This window comes from Nelumbo lutea, chromosome 2 (genome assembly GCF_056320005.1).
Source record: "Nelumbo lutea isolate HS-2025 chromosome 2, American lotus-T2T, whole genome shotgun sequence".
NCBI classification, from domain to species: domain Eukaryota; kingdom Viridiplantae; phylum Streptophyta; class Magnoliopsida; order Proteales; family Nelumbonaceae; genus Nelumbo; species Nelumbo lutea.
The window spans coordinates 65,924,779-65,948,417 of NC_142685.1; the positions used below are offsets into that span (position 1 = coordinate 65,924,779).

The window sequence follows — 23,639 nt, forward strand, 5'->3', positions numbered from 1 at the left end:
CTGCTTTGCTCCCCTTGTCGACCTTCTTTATTATTATTATTAATACTTTGTACAAAATTTCTCAAATATCCGCGATGGATGAGCTCTTCTATCTCATTGCGAAGGTTTTTACAACTTTCGGTGCTATGACCATGATCTTTATGAAAGCTACAATACAAATTTTTATTCCTTGGCGTTAAGGTTGGCCTTCAGCCAAGGTGGTCACTTCACGTACAGAGTATCATTGATTTCCATGAGGATCTCAATTCGCTTCGCGTTGAGGGGTGTATAGTCCCTTTCTGCTACTGGAGCTCAGAAGGGCTGGACTGGCCTTGCCCCCCCGAGTTGTGTCCTTCTTCTTCCTGTTGTCTCCTTGAGATGGGGGTTCTGGCTCCCTCTTTCTTTTTTCTGGGGCTTGCTCGCCCTTCTGGTTGATTTCCTCCTATGTCCCTATGAACCGATCTGCGAGCTTAAGGAACTCGGTCACAGTCTTGGGTTGGTTGACAACTACGTGCCACTTGAACTCTTTGTTAGTGATGCCTCACTTGGCTGCTGTGAGGCAAACTGCGGGATCCAAGTCGGGTATCTGCAAACAAGCGTCATTGAACCGCTTGATGTAGCTCTGAATGGACTCCCCTTCCTTTTGCACTATGCCGAGGAGGCTCTCTTGAGTTCGCGGATACCTTTTGTTGGTGACGGAGTGAGAGGTGAAAACTTGCACGAACTGCGCTCAACTTCTTATCGAGTCGGGCGTGAGGTTTCGGTACCAGTTGCAGACTACCCCTTTGAAGGTGGTGGAAAAGGCCACGCACATGCAAGACTCACTAGCTCTTGCTAGGTGCATCTGGGACTAGAAGACATCCACATGGTCATTTGGATCGAAAGACCCATCATACTTATCCAAAGGAGGGAGCTTAAAGTCCCTTGGCATGGGGACAATAAGGAGTTTTGGAGATAATGAGGAAGAAACTGAGAGGAGAGGGGTAGCTTCCACTTCACCTGAGCATACCTCCTCCTTTCCTTTGAGCTTGGGAGAGACTCGGGTAGTAGTTTGGCGAGCTCGCTGGTGTCTTCACTGTTGCTTTGCTGGCTCGGCGTTGGTGCTTGACTCTTCAGTGTCACCGAGCTCGATAGGCTCAGACTGCTGATGGTGACTCTAGACCAAAGGGCCCTGTCTATAGTCTATGGCCAGGACCTCGAATGGATTCCCCGTGAGCGGGAGCTCAAACTGCGAAGGTCGGGGTGATACGGGCTTGGTTGGCTGGGAGGCCCCCAACCTATCCACAAGCTGCAAGGCGGGGGTAGTTGGCCTCTCCTTCTTGCTATGGGAGGAGGCTTGGCTCTTGGCAAGATCTTGAGCCTAGGAGGCCTCTCCCCGGTGAGGTCACTCACTCCGGTGGAAGGCCCGGTCTGCTTTGTAGCCAGATGCCGAGGAGGCCGACGGCTGAGCTTGAGGTAGAGAGGGGAACTGTTGCAGGTACTGGTACTGGGAAACCTGGTGTAGCACTTGTTGCTGATAAAGTTGGAATTGTTGAAATTGTTGCATTTAAACTTGCATGGCTCGCATGCATTGCATTAAGTCCTCCAACTAGTTCAGGCTGGCTATTGGGGCCACAACTAAGGGTTCAGCAAATGTTGCTCCAATTGTGGAAGGGAGTGGAGCGACTGTGGGTGCCACTATAAGAGGCACATTCAGACTGGGAACCCCGTCCGCGGAGAGGGGGATGGTAAATTGTCTGATGCAGACAATAGGAAGCTGAGGCTGCTCCCCAGAAGCGTTCTGGCTAGTGCCACATTCGACATTGCTGGAAGAAGCCATGAGTGCTGAGTTTTTTGGAAGAAGGAATTGCGAAAGCTTAGAGGAAGGCTTTTAAAAGTGCTTCCCACAAACGACGCCAAATGATGCGGCACGATCCGGGCACTCCTAGCTGGCTGCTGACTGGCTCCTTGTTGATAACAGATGGTACCTGAGAAGACAAAGGTGAAGGATTCCCGGGGGATTCGCCCAGTGGGAATACTCCAAAGCTTAAGTTAGAACGCAGAGGAAGAAGAAAATAGTATAAAAGGCTAAGAGTGTGGGTCGCGCTAGATCACTATTTCTCAAGATTAGCTCGTGAGCAAATAAGAGTTCAAGTTCAGATCTCATTCGAGAGAGTCCTCTCCCCTTCAATTAAAGGGCTTTTATAGGGGCATTCTTGTCAAATCAGGCATAACCGCCATTAGGCTCCTACCGCAGCAGTTACCTGCCAAGGCTGCGCAAGTGATTGTTACAATGTACTACCCGCTTGGATGAGTGACACGTCTTGAAGGGATAGGCACGCCACCATCTGCCGAGAGACGTGGGTGCAGACTGTCAAATGGGCAGGGACTGCGCCATCAGTCGAAAGACGTGGTGCAGTTTGACGAGTACGGTCTTGTCAGATAGAAGCTTCCTGAGAGTGTCGCGTTAGTTAATTGCGAGCTACCCTGTTGCGTAGCGAGCTACTTTGTAGCAAGCTCTTAGGGGTACTTCGAGGTGACCCTCATTAAGGTTGGTCTCTGGGGTAGTTCTTCTGCCCAAGTGCTAGAGCGAGCTGGTTTCCCCTAGCTCGCTAGCTGAAATAGTTTTGGAGTATTCCCTTTGCAGTAGCTCAAGGGACTTGGAGCTCGCATTGTAGCAAGCTCCCCTATAGCGAGCTATGATGTAGCGAGCTGCTTTATAGGCTCGTTACTTAGTTGTTGTCAGGCCATGATGCTGAGTTGTTGCTCGTGCTGAGTCAGATCCATGTGTCATCGTCTCAGTAGGTCGGGTCAAATCATCCTCCATCAAAAATCATGGGCCTAATGGCAAAACAAACACTCCTTAATGAATGATTGATTAAGTAAATAAGTTGTAAAATATATGGGATGTTTTATTAAAATGAAAACTATGAGGTAGGTTTAAGTAAATATGTAAACTATAAAGTGTTCTAGTAAATGACCCTAATAGAAACACATGAGAGTATACAATTGTTTTATATTTTCAAAATTTTAAATAATTAATAATAATTCATATTTTATTTAATACTTTTAATAATTTTTATTTTTTTATAATACAAAAATAACAATAATTAATTTTAGTTAGGTTTATTCATCAAACTGTTGAAATCAACCAACCCGATCAACTCAACTCGAGTTGGTCGGTTTTCTAGTATATATATATATATGTATACATAACTAAAATATCTATTTATATTTAAGTTTATTTCTTTTTAGTTTTTATGCAAAATAAATTAGTTTTTTTATGAAAACTAATTTTTTATCAATATATATTTAAGTTTATACAAAAATGAAGTAAATATTGTACGATCGTATTATATTTGTATTGGTTTTACTTTTTAGTTTTTATCATTAATAACCAATTATTTTTTTTTTAAGTTCAAACAAAACACAAATAAAATATACCAAAACTTAACTTATAGGGTAGAGACTAATTAATAATTACTTAAACATATAGGATCGGTTCGGTTTGATATGAAAATCGAAGCCGAATCGAGTTGTTTGTTTATTTTCTCATACAAACTGAAACCGACCGATGGTTTTGAAAAACCAACCAACTCGGGTTGGGTTGGGCCGATTTGATCAGTTTATTGGTTTAACATTTAATGTGAACACCCCTATTTTTAAGGATCATGTTGCCAAATTTGTATTTAAATCTTCTACTTTTATTTTTCACTCATCTTGCTTGAATATTCCTAATGAGAAAGCATTTCTAATTTTCGTTGGGTTTTCTAATTTCCTAAGGTAACAAGATACTTCCAATTTTCTACTTTCACTTTCATGGTAGCGCTATCCTATTTTCTAAAGGTTAATTTAGCTCAAATTTTCACTTGAAGCTCTTGCCTTAGGGTGTGTTTGATTGAAATGCAATTTTATTTGTACTGTACAAATATATGGGAGTGCAAATGAAAAGAATGCAATTTTTGGGTTAATTTTGTTTTCAGTTTTATTTTATTCTACTTTAGGTCTTATTTTACTTCATTTGTACTGTAATCAAACTAAATATGGTAAAATTTGAAACAAAAATAAGTCATGATTTACACCCAAATCATTTGCACTACCATAGTTTTGCATCAGTATAAAGAAATTTGTATTGCATCCAAACTTAGCCTTTACTCTGTAATACTTAACTTGGTGAAGCCTTTCTTGAAGCATATTTTTCGTAGAAATTTCAACTTATATTTCAAACTCTAAGGCTATGTTTGGTTTGAAGGAAAAATGCAAGGAAAAGAAGGGAAAGATAGGGAAACATTTACAAACCTTGTATGGGTTTCCTTGACTTTCCCTTCCTTTCCCCACCTTTTCCTTCAAAGCAAACATAGCCTAAATGTTTATTTTGTTTAAACAAAAAATATCTAACTTATTATTATTATTTCTTTATTTTTTAAAGATTATTTGTATTGTAATATTTAGTTAATTAATTATTATTGTTATTATTAAGTATTTAATTAATGATTTTATTATCATAATAATTATTATAATTAAAATTTTTACTATATAAATTTAAAGACTAATCAAAATGTAATATTTAATTAAAGCTTAATATTATTTTTAATTAGTAATGGTAATGATTATTTTCTTATATTTTTATTAATATTCAGCATTTAATTATTGAGTATTGTTGTTATAATAGATTTTTCAATTACACTAAGTTCTGGTAATTTACATAACATTGCACAATCAGTTTTTGAAATATACTATTTAGTTATAAAAAATTAAATTAAAAAAAAAAACTAATATGGGTCTTACATCTTTGTAATTGACAATCTATTCTGATCTATTTTATTCGAAACCCACTATTAATTTATGTTTTTTAATTTGATTTAAGATATTAAATGAGATCTTATTGGTAAACAATAACCCACTTTATTTGGTATTTACTATTTATCTAATAAATCTATTTTGAGTTATTTATTTTTAAAGTCAAATTAGGTTGCTTCCTAAAACTTAAATCAAGTTTGTAATTAATGAAATATGTTCTTTTTGAAAAAAAATAATAATTTAAAAACAAACATGAGTTTATGGTAATCTTTTAATGGGTTCCACCATTTGTATTTAATAGACTATAGATAAACATATGTTAAGCTAATATATAACTATCTATTGAGAATGTTTAGGAGTGAAACTACCCACTTTTTGAATCCTATTTTTTCAATTAATAGGATGCCACGTGTCTAAATGGTGGTAGTGGGTTGTGGGCTTTAGTAGAGGTGTAAATCGGGTTGGGCCACAACCTATAGCATGGCCAGTGTGAAAACTAGTTGTTGTGACCCCCCCCCTAACATCTATAAACAACTATATAGGGGGTATTTATTCATTTTGGTTATGGGGGAGAAAAAATGACATAAATGCCCCCCAACAGCTATATAACAACTAGTTTAGGGGGGTATTTTAGATAAAGTGATAAATAACTTTACAATGACCAAAATACCCCTCTTAACAACTAAAAAATAGTTAGTTTTAGGGTATTTTGGGCAATTGAATTATTTTCAATTCTTATAAATAGCCCTATCCTCCACCATTCTCATCACACTATTTCAACAATTCTCTTAATCTCTTCTCTCATGCATTCTCTGAATTCTGAAGTGATCTAAGCTCTAATTGACTATTCTCAAGTTCTCAACTTTATTGAAGTTTCAACAAGAAGAAGTCTTGCTTTGCTCAACCAGCTCAAGTATGTCAAGTTAATAATCAGCGTTTAGCAATTTGGGAGGCTTGGACTCTTGGAGTTGAAAGGCTTCAATCGTTGAAATCAAGTTGGGATTTCTAACCGGCAATCCGAGTAAGTCCAATTAAATTAATTTTTATTTTTTAGAATTAAAAAATTGGCCAGATCCACCCAAAACCAATTCCCCAACATATTCAATGTTGATGATATTCCATTGTATCATGATATTGCTAGCACCAATATGGATGCTATTGATATTGATGGAACTTCCACACTTATTACTGATATTAGGGGAAAGAAAAAGAATGCCACTAAGTTGGTTATCCCGGTTCGGAAAATATTTAAAGTAGAAAAGGTTGAGGGGAAGGGGAAAAGAGGTATTTGCAAAAAATGTAAGAAAGACTAGCTATTGTAGCAAGAGTGGCACTGGCCATTTGTGTAGACATTTGCTCAACCATGAGAAAGAAGAAGAAGAAGGGAGAGAAACAACACAAACACAAATTGGGCCGGGGGGGGGGGGGGGCTGGGTTTGGTACATTTAAATATTCTCAAGAAAGAGTGAGGCAAGAATTAGCAAAATACATTGTACATGCTGAACAACAATTTTTGTTAGCTGGAGATACTAAACTTGAAAAATGATTACGTAATTCTATAAATCTACAATATAAAAAAGTTTCTAGGAATACTATTAGATCAGATGCTTTAAAAATTTTTTATTCATATAAACAAAATTTAATTTATATGTTATCAAATCTTATTTCCAAAGTTGCAATTACTTCTGATGTTTGGACTTCTAAATTTAATATAAATTATATTTGTGTTACCGATCATTTTATTGATAAAAATGACTTTTAAATAAAATAATTTTAAGTTTTACTAGGCTTGAATGGTCACATACTAACCCATCTACTGTTGCAAGCATTTTAAATACTTTACATGTTTATAAAATTGAGAATAAATTATTTTCTATTAGTTTTGATAATGCTAGTAATAATGATTCTGCAATAAATATTTTCAAATCTCAATTAAAACCATATTTAAATGGTAAATTATTTTATATCAGATGTGCATGTCATATCTCTTTTATTTAATAAGTACAAGTCATAAATCTACTACCTCAACAACAAGTTCATTTATTTATCTTAATTTTTATTTACAAACAAATTTTTCTTCTTTAGGTGAGGGAACAAATAATTTTGATATTTTAGCTTGGTGGAGTGAACATTCAAAAAAAATTATCTAGTTCTTGGTGCCATGGCACATGATCTACTAACTTCTTTGGTGTATATAATTCCATCGGAGTCTTGTTTTAGTGCAGATACTAATGTGTTGGACGACAAGAGAAACTGTATGAATGATGAAAGTATAGAGATGTGCATTTGTTTTAAAGATTGGCTAGATGTTGAAGACATATTACAAGACAAAGGAGGGCATGACACAATATCCACTATTTCACCTAAAGCAAATGATGAAAGTCATGATTCATGGACAATAGTTATATAACATTTTTTCAAATTATTGTAAAATTTGTTTTAATTGTATTTAATTTATTTGGTATTTTTTAACAATGTAATTTTGTATTTTCAATTTGTAACTATATTATATTTTTTATATTTTATTAATTTATTTATTTTCCAATTTTCATATTTCATTAATCCAAGTATCCAACCATTGTATACTTTGTAATTTGTATCATTTAAATTTAAATGAACTAAAATTCCTATTTTTCTTCCAATTTGTTATTCCATTCTTATTTGGTTAAGTAATTTTTTCATTTATTTGTTAGATTTCTCATTTCTTATTTTTTCAAATAGTTCCCAAAGCCCAAAGGAAAATTAAATATTTTAGTTTTACGCTTTTACTTAGCAAAGAAATAAAAAAAAATCAAAAATTGAAAAAAATGTAAAAAAACCAATCTGGCCCGGTTCGGCCCACGCCCAAGGCACGACCCACACCCCAGGCCTAGCACAACACGGAATGGCCCGGGCCCGCATGGGCTGTGTTGGGCCAACCCCCCAAGTTATCCCTATGGGGGCGGTATGGTATGGCCTGCACTTTGCGTGGGCGACCCGACATGACCCATTTGACACTTCTAGGCTTTAGTAGCAAGTTCTTAGAAAATGTCATGTGACTAACTTTCTAGAAAAATGAGAAGGCCACATGTCTGCCTGTAGCCTGGTAGTGAACTGTGGGCTTTAGCAGAAATTTCTTCAAAACTGTCATGTATATAGCTTTCCAAAAAATGAAAAGGCCACTTGTTTGAATGATGATAGTGATTTGTGGGATTTAACAACAACTTCTGAAAAAATGCCAAATATCTATATCTACACACACATATATATATATTAGATACGTTCTGTCATTTTGTAAGTTATCTCGAGATGTTAGTTCTTTCTGCTTCATTCCTGACCATGAATGAACCGGTAGCCACAGTAGTCTAAACTTATCCAACCTTAGAGTCCAAGTTGATACAAACCAAATGGCTTGAGCACACAGATAAGTGATAGATGGTTACCTGATTTGTTTGTATTGCAATTTCATTTGCGCTATGGTCCAAAAAGTATGAAAGTGAAAAGGATTTGAGTGGAATTCTGGTGCATTTTTTTGTTTTATTTTTTATCTTATTTTGTTTCTTTGTGGTGCAGATAAAGTGAAATAAAAGTATAGAATCCGAAATAAAGTAAAATACAGAACATAATTGAATTGAAATTTGCACTCTTCCGATTTGCATTCTTAGGCCATGTTTGAGAGTTTCTTTTTTTTTTTGGGTGGTCACTGTTTGAAACAGGCTTTTTGAGAAATCATTTTTTTTTTAGTTTTGGGTGGTCACTACTTTTTCGTTCAAAATCAAAGTTTAAAAAGGATAAAGGTACAAATATAGGTTTTCTTTTCGTTCAAAATCAAAACATTCTTTTATTTTTCATTTTTTTACACCTATATGCATTAGCGAAGAATAACCACCTATGTGATGCATATGTTTTAGAAATAATATATTATTAATTATAGGGTAAATGAGCAAATGGGTAAGAACAAAGCATGAATGATAGAACAAGCTATTTTTCAATATTATATATATATATATATATATATATATATATATATTTGTATGCATTTATTTTTTTTACTTTTATATTCATTTATTTGTGCAATATGCCAGTACAAAATAAGACACCTAAATTTCTGTTTTACTCCTATATAAAATTTTATAGTATGCTAAATTCTTAGAGGTTCAAGCCTTGCACATTATGAGGTCAAAGGCCCAAAGGCGTAAGCCTCAAATAACTCGAAGCTCAAGCCTTACTGGTGGGGTCTTAGGCTATTGAGGCCAGGCTTTTTTCTAGCCTTGCCACAAAAGCTTTTGAAAACATTGTTCAAAATAGCTTCTTGCAAATGTGAAAAGCTAAATGGAATTTTTTCCCTACCTTCTCAAATGTTTTTTCAATGCACAATGGCCATTTTGATCTTTTTTCTGCCCAATGATTTTTTGACTGGCTATTGGCTTCTCCAACATAAGCACAAAAACCCATTGGAGAATAACTCCCAAACGCAACCTTATACATCTGTATTAATAAAAATGAAATTGCACCACAAAATTTCAGCTAGTTCATAGGTCTGGATTTGCTATCAGCTTCCTTTTCTTGCTGGATCCCCTTTGCCTTAGTTCAAGGTTATTAATTTACATGCAAACTTCATATAGAAGTTTACTAGAGAAGGATTGAAACCCCAAATAAGCTCATCTTCAGTGGGATTCGAGCTGAGAGATGCTGAAAGTGGGCTCCTTTTTTTCTTAGTTTTATGGATCTATCTTCTTTCCAGACTTGAAAGTTTAATGAATTTGCTCAGTAATTACTAGACTTTCAAACAGGCTGGATCAGCTTGATGGCTTTAAGGCCAATAGTACTTTGGTTTGTGCTAAGAATGACGTTTTACCCAATGGACCCTTGTATACACAACTCTAGACGAACTTGGCCCAGCCCATTCCACAAAGATATAAATATTTATGTATGGTTGTGTTTGGATAACCGATAAATATTCTTGCAATAAAAAAAGATTACGAAGAAATGGGGTGATATGCTGGATTCCTATACTTCGGGCTTACATGGAGGAGAGAGTAATTATAAAACTGAACTTCTTCTTCTTGGTCAAATTTGAATATCATCCATCCATATGGGATTCAGATAACTGATAATCAATAAAGAATCACATTCAAATCTAGAAATAGAATTCGTTTATTAAACAGATTGAATTTGGATATATATTTGTCCAATTTCGTTAGGAATACCTTTTCTTGTTTGCATTTCACAAGTGAAATTCATAAATTGCCACTTCGCAATTCTACATAGATCCGTCAAAATAGCCCACTTATCTTGTGGTTTGGTTTTGATAGTGATGATGAAGAAGCTATTTTCTTTCCTATATCTTTATTTGCTTCATTGATTTTTTTCATAGATTATCTCTATTACCTTAAGCTGAGTACAAATGCAAAAGTGATTGGTACAAATACAAATATGACTGGTTCAGGAAAATACAAAGTTTGTCTAGTTTTGTAATGATAATTTTGTATCATTGTAATGATAATATGTACAAATACAAATCCCGAGATTGAACAACTCGAGTGTAATATTTTGCATCCATCTCACTAGTAAGCATGCATGTCCTTTGCACATGGCAATTCCAAACGATGATAATGATAGTAATAGTATATTAAAAATTTTTATAAATATGTATTTTTTATTTTTTTGTTTTTATGTTTTTTATCATTAATTAGATGTAGATTGTAAAGTCCATATTTGATTATATCATTGAAAGACCTACCTGGCTAGGTTTTTCTTTATGTAAAGTTTTATCTTTTTTGTTTATCTTTCTTTGATTCAATTATCAAAAAGATATAAGATTTAAATAGAGGGAATTGAATGAGGTGAAAAATAGTAGTTTAATTTACAATTGCAAGTGCCAGCCAGTGAGTTGGAAGGTCTCTCTTGGTCGTAGTGGAGACTTGGGATTGAATCCTACTTGCACCTAGGTTGGGGGGGCTAGGTATGGATTGGGATGGGCTACCCCCCCATTGTGTAGCCCTTCAATAGAAATAAAAAAATTACAATATAAACCTCACAATTAAATAGGGACCAAATTAAAAAATGAGTATTTTAGTCAAAAGAAAGTTCCATAATTTTATTCATATTTTTAATAGTAGTGTAAATATAAAATTATAGTTGAGTAACATTCAAATTAGATCAAATAGGGAACCATTTTAGGGTCCGGATCCTAGGTCCAACAGTTCGACCGTTCGGGACACTGACAAAAAAAAAAATAAAAAACAAAAAATAGCCAAAAACCATTGTTCAGGTTGATGATTGGACCATCCGGGTAAATGGTTCATTGACTAAAACAATGACTTTTGGCCCAAAAGCGGTTTTGGGGTGAAATGGAACTAGTCAAGTGACTGGTTCTCGGTTTTTTCTGTATGGTCTAGTTTTGAAATCACTACTCTTGACCTTACCCCATTACAAGTGGACCAGGGTTGTAGTTGAATCATATATTAAGCCCACCTTGCTAGGATTTCAAGTATGAGAGAGAGTATAAGAATGTACGAGAGAGTGGGTGAAAGTATATGAGTATATGAGAGTATGAGAAAGTATTAGAGAGTATGAGAGTGGAGTGATAGAAATGAGAGTGAACAAAGGAATTTATTGGAATTGGAAATCATGCAATTAACCAAAATACCCTCAAAACTAGTTGTTTTATAATTGTTGGAAGGGGTCACAAATAAACCCCCAAATATGTATTTGGGTGTATCAAGCGACATGACATGAATTGTAGGCCTCAAAACCCAAGCCCAACATGACACAAGGGTTTGGCCAAGGCCTAGCATGACTCATGTTGAATTGTAGGTGGCCCGACCCACTTTACAACTCTAATTAGAAGAACGCTTACAATAAGAGGGTCCTTCTTAATAGTTCCATGAGTTGGCCTAACGTTAAGTGTCATTTGTCCCATATATATAGGATCTTGACCTACCAATAGGGGTGGATTCAAGCTGAATATCTAGCTATTCGAGCTCAATTCACCAACAAATAATCAAGCTCAAGCTCGATTCAAACTAAAGATTTGAGCTCAAATTTGGCTCGAGTCAAAAGCTCGTAAGCTCGAGGTCGACTCATCTCGAGCTTGACAATGAGACAAATATTTTATAAAATTAAAGGATACAAATATAAAAAAAAGTTGTTTTTTATTTAATAGAGAAAAAATAAGAATTATAAAAATTATTATATATATCTGTCTGTGTGTGTATGTATTTATATAAAAGCTCGATTAGGCTCATGATCCTCACAAGCCAAGCTTTATTGGGCTTGAGCTCAGCTCAAAGCTCGACTTAGACTGAACCATATCGAGCTTTTCACGAGCTGAGCTCGAATAACTCATAAAAAGCTTGGTTCGTGGCCACCGTTACCTACCATCAAATGACTCCATGTAAAAGATCACTTGTTCAACAAACAACAAGATCAAATAAACTTTTAGCTATTTGATTTGTATATTGTAAGTTATATTCTTGGTTTTAATAAAAGATCTCCACTATTGGATAGGGTCTTACTTTTTAATTAATAAATAATTATTATTGGGATCATTTGATATAAAAACAACTCCATTTTTTAGTTGGTTTTAAATTTATATTTTATTTTCACCATTAAAATAAAATAATTATTCTTTGTCAAACATTTTTCTTTAGTATGGTTAATTAATATAAAATATAGAGATATATATAAATATTTTCTACATAATTTGATATATTTTTTGTGTTCTTCTATCTTTTAATTTTTATTATTTAATTATGGCATCACGAGTAGACACATTTGACCTAAAAGTTTGAACTGTTGATCTACCACCAAACAAGAAAAAAATTTCTTTTCTGGGTTAGTTTTAAATTTTGCATTCTATTTCTATCATCAATTAAAAAAAGTTAAAACCAATTCTTGTTTATCATGTTTAATTTTCTTAAGATTAATATAAAAATATTAGAGTCCAAATGTTTTTTATAGAGTTTATATAATTTTCATATTTTTTTGTATTTTTTATGTTTTTCAATTTTATTCTTTAATTATGAGATTAAGGGTTGGCACATATAACCCAAAAGGTTGAATTGTTGACCCACCACAGCAAAACAATTTCATTTTCTGGTCAGTTTTATGTTTGATATTCTATTTCCAACATCAATAAAAACAACTATTATTTATCATACTTATTTTTATTGATATGATTAATTTAAAATATCGGATAAGTGCCTAAATGTGTGTTACAAATTTTTATGTAATTATATAATTTTTTTTTGTATATTTTATCTTTCTATATTTTTATTCAATTATGTTATCAAGGGTTGACACTTGTGACTCAAAAGGTTGAACTATTTACCCATCCACCATGGATTAGTTTTAAATTTATATTTCACTCTAGCATCAATAAGAATAATTATTATTTATTACACTTATTTTTCTTTAATTGATTAATATAAAACATTAGAGATGTGCCCAACTTTTCTATATTTTTTAGTTTTTGTATGTATTTCTATTTTAAAAGTTTTTATTTCATCATGACATTATGGGTTGACCCATTTAACCCAGATGGTTGAATTGCCTACTTACCACAAGGATGGAAGAACAATTCTATTTTTGAATCATTTTCAAAAAGCATGTATTTATATCATTAAAAGTATTGAATATAGATCTAATTGATAGAATTTACATGTGAAAAAATAACTTAAAAATATAAGATTTAATGAGAGAATGAGAATTAATACCCTAAATATAAGATTTAATAAGATTTAATTGAATGAGGAGAAATGTAATAGTTCAAATTTATATTTTATGCCCTTACAATTAAAGAGGAACCAAATTCAAAAATAGGAGTATTCTAGTCATTAGTAAGATAAATTATAATGGGAGTTAATACCTCAAATATAAGATTTAATGAGAGGAATTTGAATGATGAGAAAGTGGCAGTTCAAATTACATTCCTGTCCTTATAATTAAAGAGGGACCAAATTAAAAAAATGAGGTATTTTAGTAAAACAAAAGTTCCACACCCTCATTTACACTTTTAATAGTAATATAATATAATATAATATAATATAATATAGTATAATATAATATAATATATTAATATGTGTACATATATGTAGATAAATCTTTATTTTAAAATGTTTAGGGTTGTTTCACATATTCATTAAAAATTTTCACAATCTCATTTTTATTCATCTCTCTCGGTCTGCATTCTTATCTATTGAACAAATGAGAGCATCAAAAACTCTCTCTCTCTCTCTCTCTAGAATGGCAATGGGGTGGGTTTAGGATGGGGATCATATTCCTCATCCTCAACCTCGAATTTGAATCAAACCCCTGATCCCCGTTGGGTATAAAAGTCACCCTATGTCATCATGGGGGATATATTTTATGAAATCTAAATAATATTTTAAATATATTTTGATATACATAATATAAATAATACTATAAATGACCAAGGTTCAAGATTTTGATATTGAGCATATCATATCATATCTTTGGGGTTCCGATATACTTGTTTACAGGTGTTTCAGGACTCCTCTCTTTCTTAATAACAAATATGGATAAAAAATCTCCAAAAACCAAATTTTGAAAAGAAAAAAAAAAAAAAGCTAAACAAAATATAAAAGCGTCTGTTTCTAAAACAGATGAATTGGCAACAAATGTTACACAACTGTTGGCTATTTAATTTTGAATTGTTGCTAAAGTATTAAATTGGGAACGAAGCTTACCACTGTTTGGTGATTGTATATCTAACCGTGACTAAATCAGTGAATTGGCAACTGAGGTGAATCAACTGTTGCGCATTCTATCTTTGATTGTTTGTAATATTATGAAATCTTTGCAACAATCATAGAAAGATTGTAGACACAAATATAATTAACACATTAACAAATAGATTATAGAACAAAAATTCACTTTAATCAATGAGATTAAGTCAATCCTATGACAATAACCAAAATATGATACCACCAAACATATTTTATATTTTTCTAAGTAGCTGAAATTTTGAATAGGGATGTCAGTGGATTGGGTTCAATAGATTTTGGCTTAACACAAACATAACTCGACCAACTATAACAAATTAACTTAACTTGATTATTCCACAACCAAGTAAATAATTAATCAAAACAGGGTCAATTTGTGATATAATAACTAAAATAATAATAATATATACAAATCTTATTAAATGAGAAAATAAAATAAAAATTTGAAGAAAACTAGATATGTCAAAATTATTAAATATTTCAATATAATGATGGAGATGTTTAATTAAAAATATAGAAAATGCAAGAAATGATGAAAACTCAATGTTTTCGAGTTTTACTCTTTTATGACATAAATATATAATTTCTATTTTTTGGAGTTCAACTATGATACTGGAACTTAATCAATGAACCTGTATTATGAAAGTAAACCAAATTAATAACCAATCACTCAGATCATAGATTACACTAAAATTTTTGGAGGCAAGACATGCCTTGCCTTACGATTTGTGTCTCAAATACCATTTTTTAGCATTTTTGTAAACAAACAATTAAAATTTAAACAAAAAATAAATTAAACATAAAATTATACTTAAATATACATATGTTACATGCATGTAGAATATAATTATATATTAATTTATTAATATAATATATAAATCATGTTGGTGTGTGACCTAACCTATTTGATGAGTTGGATAGTCCAACCAATGACTTGCGACCCACCCACCTTGGAAATCCATTCATACTTCTCCATTTTATTGATGGGTCAATATGGGTCGAGTGACCCATTAAGGCTAGTGGAAAGGATTAGGGTGAGTTGGATCAAGGGTACCCATTAGGGTCATGATGGATTGGGTTGAGGGTAGAGTTTTTAAAATCGAATCGGATACGAAACCATTCTAGGGACCAGTTCTTGTGTTGAACGGTTTGACTGTCTGGTTCGAGTAGGCGATCCATTTTGACTTGAAAAAACACAATAAAAAAGTGTTGTCCGGGTCAATAGGTCATCCACCCAGGTAGGCTGTTCATAAAAATGCCCAACCCGATCAAACCGACCAAACCGAGTCAGCCGGGTTTTCATCAGTACTGGTCGATTTCGGGTTGGGCAAATATATAAATCGATATATCGGGTCGTTTTGGTTTTCTTGTGTGAAAACCGAAACCAACCCGACCCGAACCGAACTAGTCTTCTACTAGTTCGGTAGTTCCTAGTTTGAGTAGTTTCCTACTTAACTATAACTAGTCTTCTACCAGAACTAGAAGGCCCATTAGGCAATTACAATTAGAATAGGCAATCTATCCTAGTTTCTAACTTTCTATAATCTTTTACACCAAATAGGCAACCCATTAGGCAATCACAATTAGAATTCAATTAAGTGTCATTTTGTACAGGAGCAAAAGCGAAACCGACCCAAACCGACTCAAACCAACCAGCTAGGTTTGGCCTATCAGTGGGTCGGTTTCGGTTTCCACCTCAGGTAACTCGACCAAGTCGGGTCAATTGGGAAAACCCCAATAAACCGACCCAACCCGACCCGTGAACACCCCTACACCTGGGTCAACGGCTTGTTAACAAAATCAACAATCTTTTGCCAAAAAGTGGTTTTAGGATGAAATGGAACCGATTAACTTATCAGTTCCCGGGTTAACTAGTTCGACTATCGGGTCTGGTTTAGATTTAAAACCATGGTCAAGGGGTTAGAATGTGTTGGGTCGAGGGTTTCAATAATTCAAAAGTTTCAAGGGGTTCAGTTTCAGTCAAAGCTGAATGCGCTCGAACACCATTCGAACATTATGAGAGAATGACACACATTCATAAGCGTGTATGCATTCTATATTCGTGCGAGGATGGTAAATGGGCGTTCTCTTCTTTCCCGCGTCTCTCTAGTCTCCACCCAAATCGACCCATCCCCATGTTCTGCTATCCTCTCCAAATGGCAAAGGCAAAAGACATCACAGGCAGTGGAATCTTCCTCCGTCGATTGGCCACAAAGAATGGGTAAATCTTCCTTCTTCTTTGCTTCTCTTAAATAGTCTTCTCCCATGAAAAGCTTAATGCATTTTGTTGATGGCAGTGATATTCCGTCGGCGACGAATGACTCATCTGCAACTGATCCACCAGCAACCTACTGGAAGATGAAGTCGTTCGTCGCCGGCGGAACATCACTGCCATCAACAGAACACATTTTCAGTTTTTCATGGGAGAAGAATGTTTAAGAGAAGCAAAGAAGAAAGAAGATTTACCTGCTCTCTATCGCCGGTCGACGGAAGAAGATTCCACCGCTGGTGATGCCTTTTGCTTTTGCCGTTTGGAGAGGATAGCAGAATATGGGGATGGGTCGATTTGGGTGGAGACTGGAGAGACGCGGGAAAGAAGAGAACCGAAAGTGTTTCACAAAAACACTTGGAATGAGTGATGACTAACGACATTCATAGTAAATGCCCGTTTACCATCCTCGCACGAATATTCTCGTAATGTTCGAATGGTGTTTGTTCGAACGCATTGAGCTTTGACTGAAGCCAAACCCTGTTCAAGTCAAGGGTTTAATGGTCGAGTGTTTCCTCCTGCCATTTTCAACCATTCTTTTGCCATTCTCAGGGTCGAATGCTGTTGGACAACTTCTGGTGTTGTGTGGATTTTCTTCCACTCATTTGTTTCCATCACTCTGTACTACCCTAAATAACAGTAGAAGCTATGAAACCCTTACAGATTGGAATCAATAGAGGATTAGGGTTTTAGTTCTTACTATGGGTCTGAGCACGAAATCAAGAGTTTATGCCCTCTAGTCGAAAGGGGTTTCTTCATTTGAAGCCCCCACGGGGCACTTGGGAAGAACTTGAAGATGGTAGTGGCTAAGGCGCTTTAGAGGTGCACTTTGCTCGCACTTCGCGCGCACTCGCGTGACTCGCGATGGGCGGCTTTGGTTTTGGTGCGTTGCTGACCGTTGATCACCGTTGATGAGATCAACGGTCACGATTCGATTGGGTGTGATCAAGAGGCGCAATTCAAAGTTAACAGTCACTAACTGTTAACTACTTTTTAAACAGTCACAATGTTTGAAATTGTGACTGTTCAAGGTGCCTTCTCTAAACCAACACCTACTTTTTCTTCATACCTCTCCACAAATTATTTAAGGAGCATGAATCAGACTCTAAAACACACAATTTCAAAATTCACTCTCTGTTTCTCTCTCTCTCTCAGTTCAGTCTGCTACAGTCTCACAGAAGGCTTCTTTGGAGACTCTTCAACTTTGCTGGTTGCATATTTTCGCCCAAGGCTCTGTTGTATCTTGTGAACGGATTTGCCTGTAACCCAACAACAAACTCAATGAAACTGAGTGGGGGTAAATAATGTTCTAAATACAGTGTCTTCAGACGCGCCTCAGAACTTCTCCTCCAAAGTTACAATAACCCCATTTTCTCCAATAGTGGCAATGATTACGAAGACGAAGACCAAGAAGAAAATGATTTGGACCTTTTAAACGGTATTTTATTCAATTTCTTTTGTAACTTTTTCATTTTTCTTTTTGTAACTTTTTCATTTTTCTTGTAACTACTTTTTGGATTTAATCCTTTTGTTGCCTTGTTTTTTATTTCTATTTTCTCGTATAAATTTTTGTTGAATTTTAGTTTTGCAATCCATGTTCAGAAAACTTCATTACGATGAATCAAGTTGAAGCACAAATAATTTTGGTCTCTGCATCTATTTTTTATCTACTTTTATTTCGCAAAATTCTCGATTAGTTATCCATTGTACGAGATAATTCCTGTCAACCATAAGTGTGAGTTATTTATCTATCATTGTGCCTCCCCAAATTGGAGCTTTAATTATTGCAAGAATGTGAGTGACCAAATTGCTCTTTATACGTTCTTTTTGTCCAAATTAAAAGTTCTATATAGTGACAATTCTGTGCCCATGTATGTCTTATCATTGAACCAGTTTAAGTATGCAGTGGCAATGATTTAAATCTCGATTCCATTTACATATACCATGAAAAAAATCTTATATTTCAGTTGAATTTTGTGAAGGGTATGAGATTTCAAAAAAAAAGAAAGAGTATGCTTGAAGTTAGATTTTTGTACATATGAAGTCTTTTCTGCTTTCCTTATTTTTTTATCCTATTTATATTTTAGCCCTTTTGTGATTCTATTTTATCTAATCATCTAAATTATCTCCTATTTGGGCAGAAATCAGAGTTTTGTAAGTCATCCTCAAACCGGAATGAAATATTGAAATTTTCAAAGTAATTAGGGATCCCTAGATCTCTATTAATCCTCATCCCCACCCCCACCACTGTCAAGGTAATTTCCATCTTGACCCAATAGGGTCAGAGAAGATACTTGACAGGGATGGGGAAATTGCCATCCCTACTCTCTCTCCTTATTTCTCTTCTTTCTCACTCTCTCTCTCCTCATCTTTTCTTCTTCTTGCATGTGTTTCCCTTGTGACTGAGTAAGAATAAGAGAAATGACAGGATGAGAAAGAATTAGAGAGCACACCAAGGGAAAAAGAAGAATAAGAAATGAATGACAGGTTTTGAAAATTTAAGAAATTATTAATATCACTTTTGTTATTTAATATGTTTTATTTGTAAGAGGCTAATTATCTTTGAAACCACGGGGATCTATATAAATAATTTCCTCAAACGTTAGGTTGTATATAAATAATTAATCCTTTTTTAATAAAAGGCTCAAGAGAAATTATCTAAAACTCATCATTGCTTTTCATTATTTCTCTTAAACTCATTAGAACTTTTCAAAACGTCCAAAAATCCCATGTCAATGAACTTTTATTTTTCAAAGCTCAATCCATTAGAGCACAGTTAGTGTTCATTGACATAAGTTGTCCATATCAGCATAAATAAATTTTTTATGACCAAACTGTCCCTAAATGACAACATATTAAACATATTTTCATGACTAAAATGCCCTTATGCGCCCAACTGCCTTGTACATTTGGTGTAAAACATCAGAAGTTACAGAAAAAACTTGGAAAAAAATTAAATAAAAATATAAAAGAAAATCTGTAAAACATTAAAATTTGCACAAAAATCTAGAATATATTTTCAGCCAAAAATACAAAATTGCAGAAAAATGCATAAAATGATAAAAAAAATAAAATAATATCTATTTCAACTAAGCAAGCAAAAATTTCTGAAAACAGGTACAAAAAATAAAAATTCTCAAATATATATTTCAGCCAAAAAAATCAGAAATAACAGAAAAATATATAAATGATAAAAAAACTAATTCAAAAATTATATTTCAGCTAAAAAAATCTACAAACAATAATTGTAGAAAATCATACCAATTTCAAAACTAAAAAAAATCTAAAAACAATATTTGCGGAAATTACAGAAAATCATTACAATTTCAAAAATGGTGAAAATTTCAAAGATTGATAAAAATTTAAAAATTCAAAAATATATATTTCAGTTAGGTTTCAACTAAAAACAAAATTTGATAAAATTATTTCAAAATTGTAGAGAATTTCATCGGATTTCTTCCTTGCCGTCTTGCCGAGTCTCATATGGAGGGTTTTGATTGTAGAGTCTTTGTCATTGCTCTGATGGCGCTCCTCCTTGTCATCTTCTCTACCATCGAAACAAATCTCAAGGCGAGTTTCTTGACAGAGAGGGAGGAGGCGGGGTTTTGAAGAGGAAGAGATGACGGGGTAGAGGAGAGGAGGAGGTTTCGAAGATGAAGAGGATGACGGAACCGCAGGCGGAGGAAAGGAGGGGGTTTCAGTTATTTTATCACTACTGGGTATACAACCACGAAGGTGTTTGACTTTGTAAAAATCAAGTAAGCAACTTAAAGCAACACAAACAATGGCACTGTAATTAGAAAGCCCTGTCTGGCGAGAAATGTTTGGTATCATATGAGAGCGTAAAATTGCCACCATTAACATCAATCTTCTTATCCTTGCAATAATCGTAAAAAACTTTGCAAACATCCATAAGCAAGCGCACCCCTCCATTGTACCATACGAGTAATTGAATTGAACCGAACGGGATCATGAATAGGGTGAGGACAGATCACAGGCGACGAGATGTTCAGACGGCTCCAATCAAGCCCAGAAATTGTGAAGGTTGGAAGAGATAGTCCGGCCGTAGTAGACATCGCTATGATTTCCGAGGAGATCGACCTTGGCATAGGCCTTGTACCGAGAGAACCATTTTCTTCAGCACCGGTGGATGAACAGTAAGTCATCATTTTTCTCTTCCTCCTCGATGAAAACGATGATGTTACTATCAAGTCTGACATGGATTATATAAAAAGGGTAAAATGGTAATCTACTAACATTTGTTAAATCTGTTTAACGTAAAAACATGGGGTTTTTAAACGTTTAGAGAAATATGAAAACTCAAAAAGTAAAGGTGAATTTTAGACACATGGACCTCATAGTCTCATCCCATCATCCATTGGAAATATCTTTCGTCCTTTCTGCTGTTATTTATGGGGAGATGTTTCCAATACATGGTACGATGGAAGTTCTAACTCTCTAAACACCTCATACTCTCTACTAGATCTCCTTAGCTCACTTTGCACTTCTACTTACTCAGTTCTTCAACTCAGCCTCATCACTAATTCATTATTAAGTATGTATTTAGAATTGTGGACATTTATTTATTATACATTTGTATTTGATTTATTTATAAAAACGAAAAAAACAATAGTAAACTTATTTATCGACACTTCAGCGCCACTAGACATCATTAGGCCTCACATCACCAAAACAATGAATAAACTTGTACCCATTGGGGAAAGCGCTAAAATAAACCTTCTCTAGCGGTAAGTACACACATAAATCAAGCTTCATTTTACAAGTCTCTATGCATACCGATCTGCATAATCAAAAATGGTGAAGTGATGCTTATATAGCAGCATTTATTCAATAAATGCCCATGATTACAAACACATGCTTAATCATCATATTCTCTACTCCTGCCTCCTGGGAAGCGACCCTGTGGCGATCTTAATTTCGACGAATTTCAAATCCAGCAGCATCAAATAATTATTTGCATGTAAGCGCATTTACAGTGTTTTCGTCTTCCATTTCAAGGATTTCCTCACAAATATGGCTTACATTCAGTCTCAGATCCTCACTGGGTTCTCAATCTTCCTTGATGTTTTGGAAAAAATGTGAGTTCAACAATCTATAAACTATTAATTTGAATATAATAAATACACAGAGAAGAGAGAAGAGATATCATTGAGAAATTCCAGTTACAAATAGGGAGAAATTTCAAAAGTAGTTTTCGGTCCTTCCCTTGAAACCAATCTGCCCAAATGTCAGGCAAAGGAAGAGCCCCAGGTGCCATGTAATCAGCCACAGCCTACAATGCATTACCCAAGTTACAAATTCATCACCACATGGAACTGAGTGAAATCAATTTTCCTGCCCTAGATTAATGACTCAATATTAGTAATCAATTGGGACCACCGATTAAATGGGTCCCTTATGGTTATGGGTCCATCTAAGAGATCATCTAGGCCAAAAATCAACACTGTTCGATGATCTCAACCCTTGATTACTTCCTGTAAATTACACCACAAGGATTCTTTTTCCTGATTAATCCCATTCTAGTGACTTAAATTGGGAATTCAAGTGACTCGTCAGCTCGAGTCATGACTCATGATCCCGAGCGGGTTAAGTAAACGTCCGAATCTGAACCGAGTTTTCAGAATTTAAAACAGTAGTACTCACCAGAACTGAGAAGTGAGAGCAGGACCAGTAGGCCAATGAGCGAGTTCAGTGCCGATGCTCTCAAAGAATAGCCCTGTCAAGCTTTTACCGTTGATCAACGGAATGCTCGAAGGCGCGAACCACCCGATCAACCCGAACCCGATCACGTTGAAATCCCTCCGCAGCCAATCTCTCTCAAAGCTTACACAATCGAATCATAAGAAGAAATTATTACTAAAGCCCCATTACAATAACAGTGATTAACTATAGTTCAGCTCAGTTCATTTGAATGTTCACAGTTACCATGTAAACCTTCCACCTGAGGAGAGAGTTTGCTTTAATGGGTTTCTGGTGGCAACCGGAGATCTGACGAAGTCTGCAGGAAGGAAGAAGAGAGAGAACGTCAGAGACCAGGGGAGAACCTCTAGTGCATTACAGATGGAACCCAGGTTCCAAAGGAAACAAACGGTGCGCTTTAAGAGGAGGATACCTGAGCGGAGGCTTGTTCTCTTTGGGGAAGTGATGCGAGAGGGAGAGAGGGTGGAGGAGCCCAGGCCGGTGACGGTGGCTGTGGCGGTCGCCATGGTTGCTGCTGCCATGCGCCTTTCCTCGGTCGGGTCGGGTCAAGGGCTCTCAATGGACTGAACCAGAGGGTGGAGGGATTTCTTCGGGGGGACTTCGGGTTTGTCTTTGTGATGGTGAATTGGAGATTTATGTTGTGGGTGGATAGAGTGAAAGGAATTGGATGGATTGTCCGAGCGAGAAGATCAATGAAACTTTGCCACGTGGAGATTTGTGGATAAAGCTATCTTCTTTGAGATCTACGAGTTTGAATGGTGGGTCCCTTGACAATGATATTGAAATAAAAGATATCAAGCGATTTAGATGTCTTACATGTGGCAAATTATTTCACACGTAAATGCATGGGAAAAATTGGAGCATGATGGAAACATATGACAAATGGACAAACAAGGCGTGTACGTGTTTATTCATGGTTGGATATTCGCTTATAGGTCAGGTCCACTTCTTCCGTTTGTAATGGTCATGTCATGCCCACATGGTCGACTGTTGGCTCGCAGTCGCATTAAGTGAATGGGCGTCAATGATACCATCGCAATTCCATATGCTTTTGGCGAAGTTATTGAATTGCCCTCCAAGGTGGTGCAAATTTACTAGGTTACACTTCCAGTTGGGACATGTTGCGATATCCCATAGTCATTGTTTGGCAATTAGGACCTCAG

General features: G+C 35.1%; 1 protein-coding gene across 1 annotated transcript; it reads right to left on the reverse strand.

The window, feature by feature from the left end:
* Positions 1 to 21,359: 21,359 nt before the first annotated feature.
* On the reverse strand, positions 21,360 to 23,104 carry PSAO (photosystem I subunit O). The gene is made up of 4 exons (XM_088968830.1): positions 22,889 to 23,104; positions 22,702 to 22,774; positions 22,420 to 22,599; positions 21,360 to 22,048 (listed from the first exon to the last, which is right to left on the reverse strand). Exons 1-4 carry the CDS (start codon positions 22,995 to 22,997, stop codon positions 21,958 to 21,960), a joined length of 453 nt encoding a protein of 150 aa, XP_088824956.1. The 5' UTR covers positions 22,998 to 23,104; the 3' UTR covers positions 21,360 to 21,957.
* Positions 23,105 to 23,639: the final 535 nt, after the last annotated feature.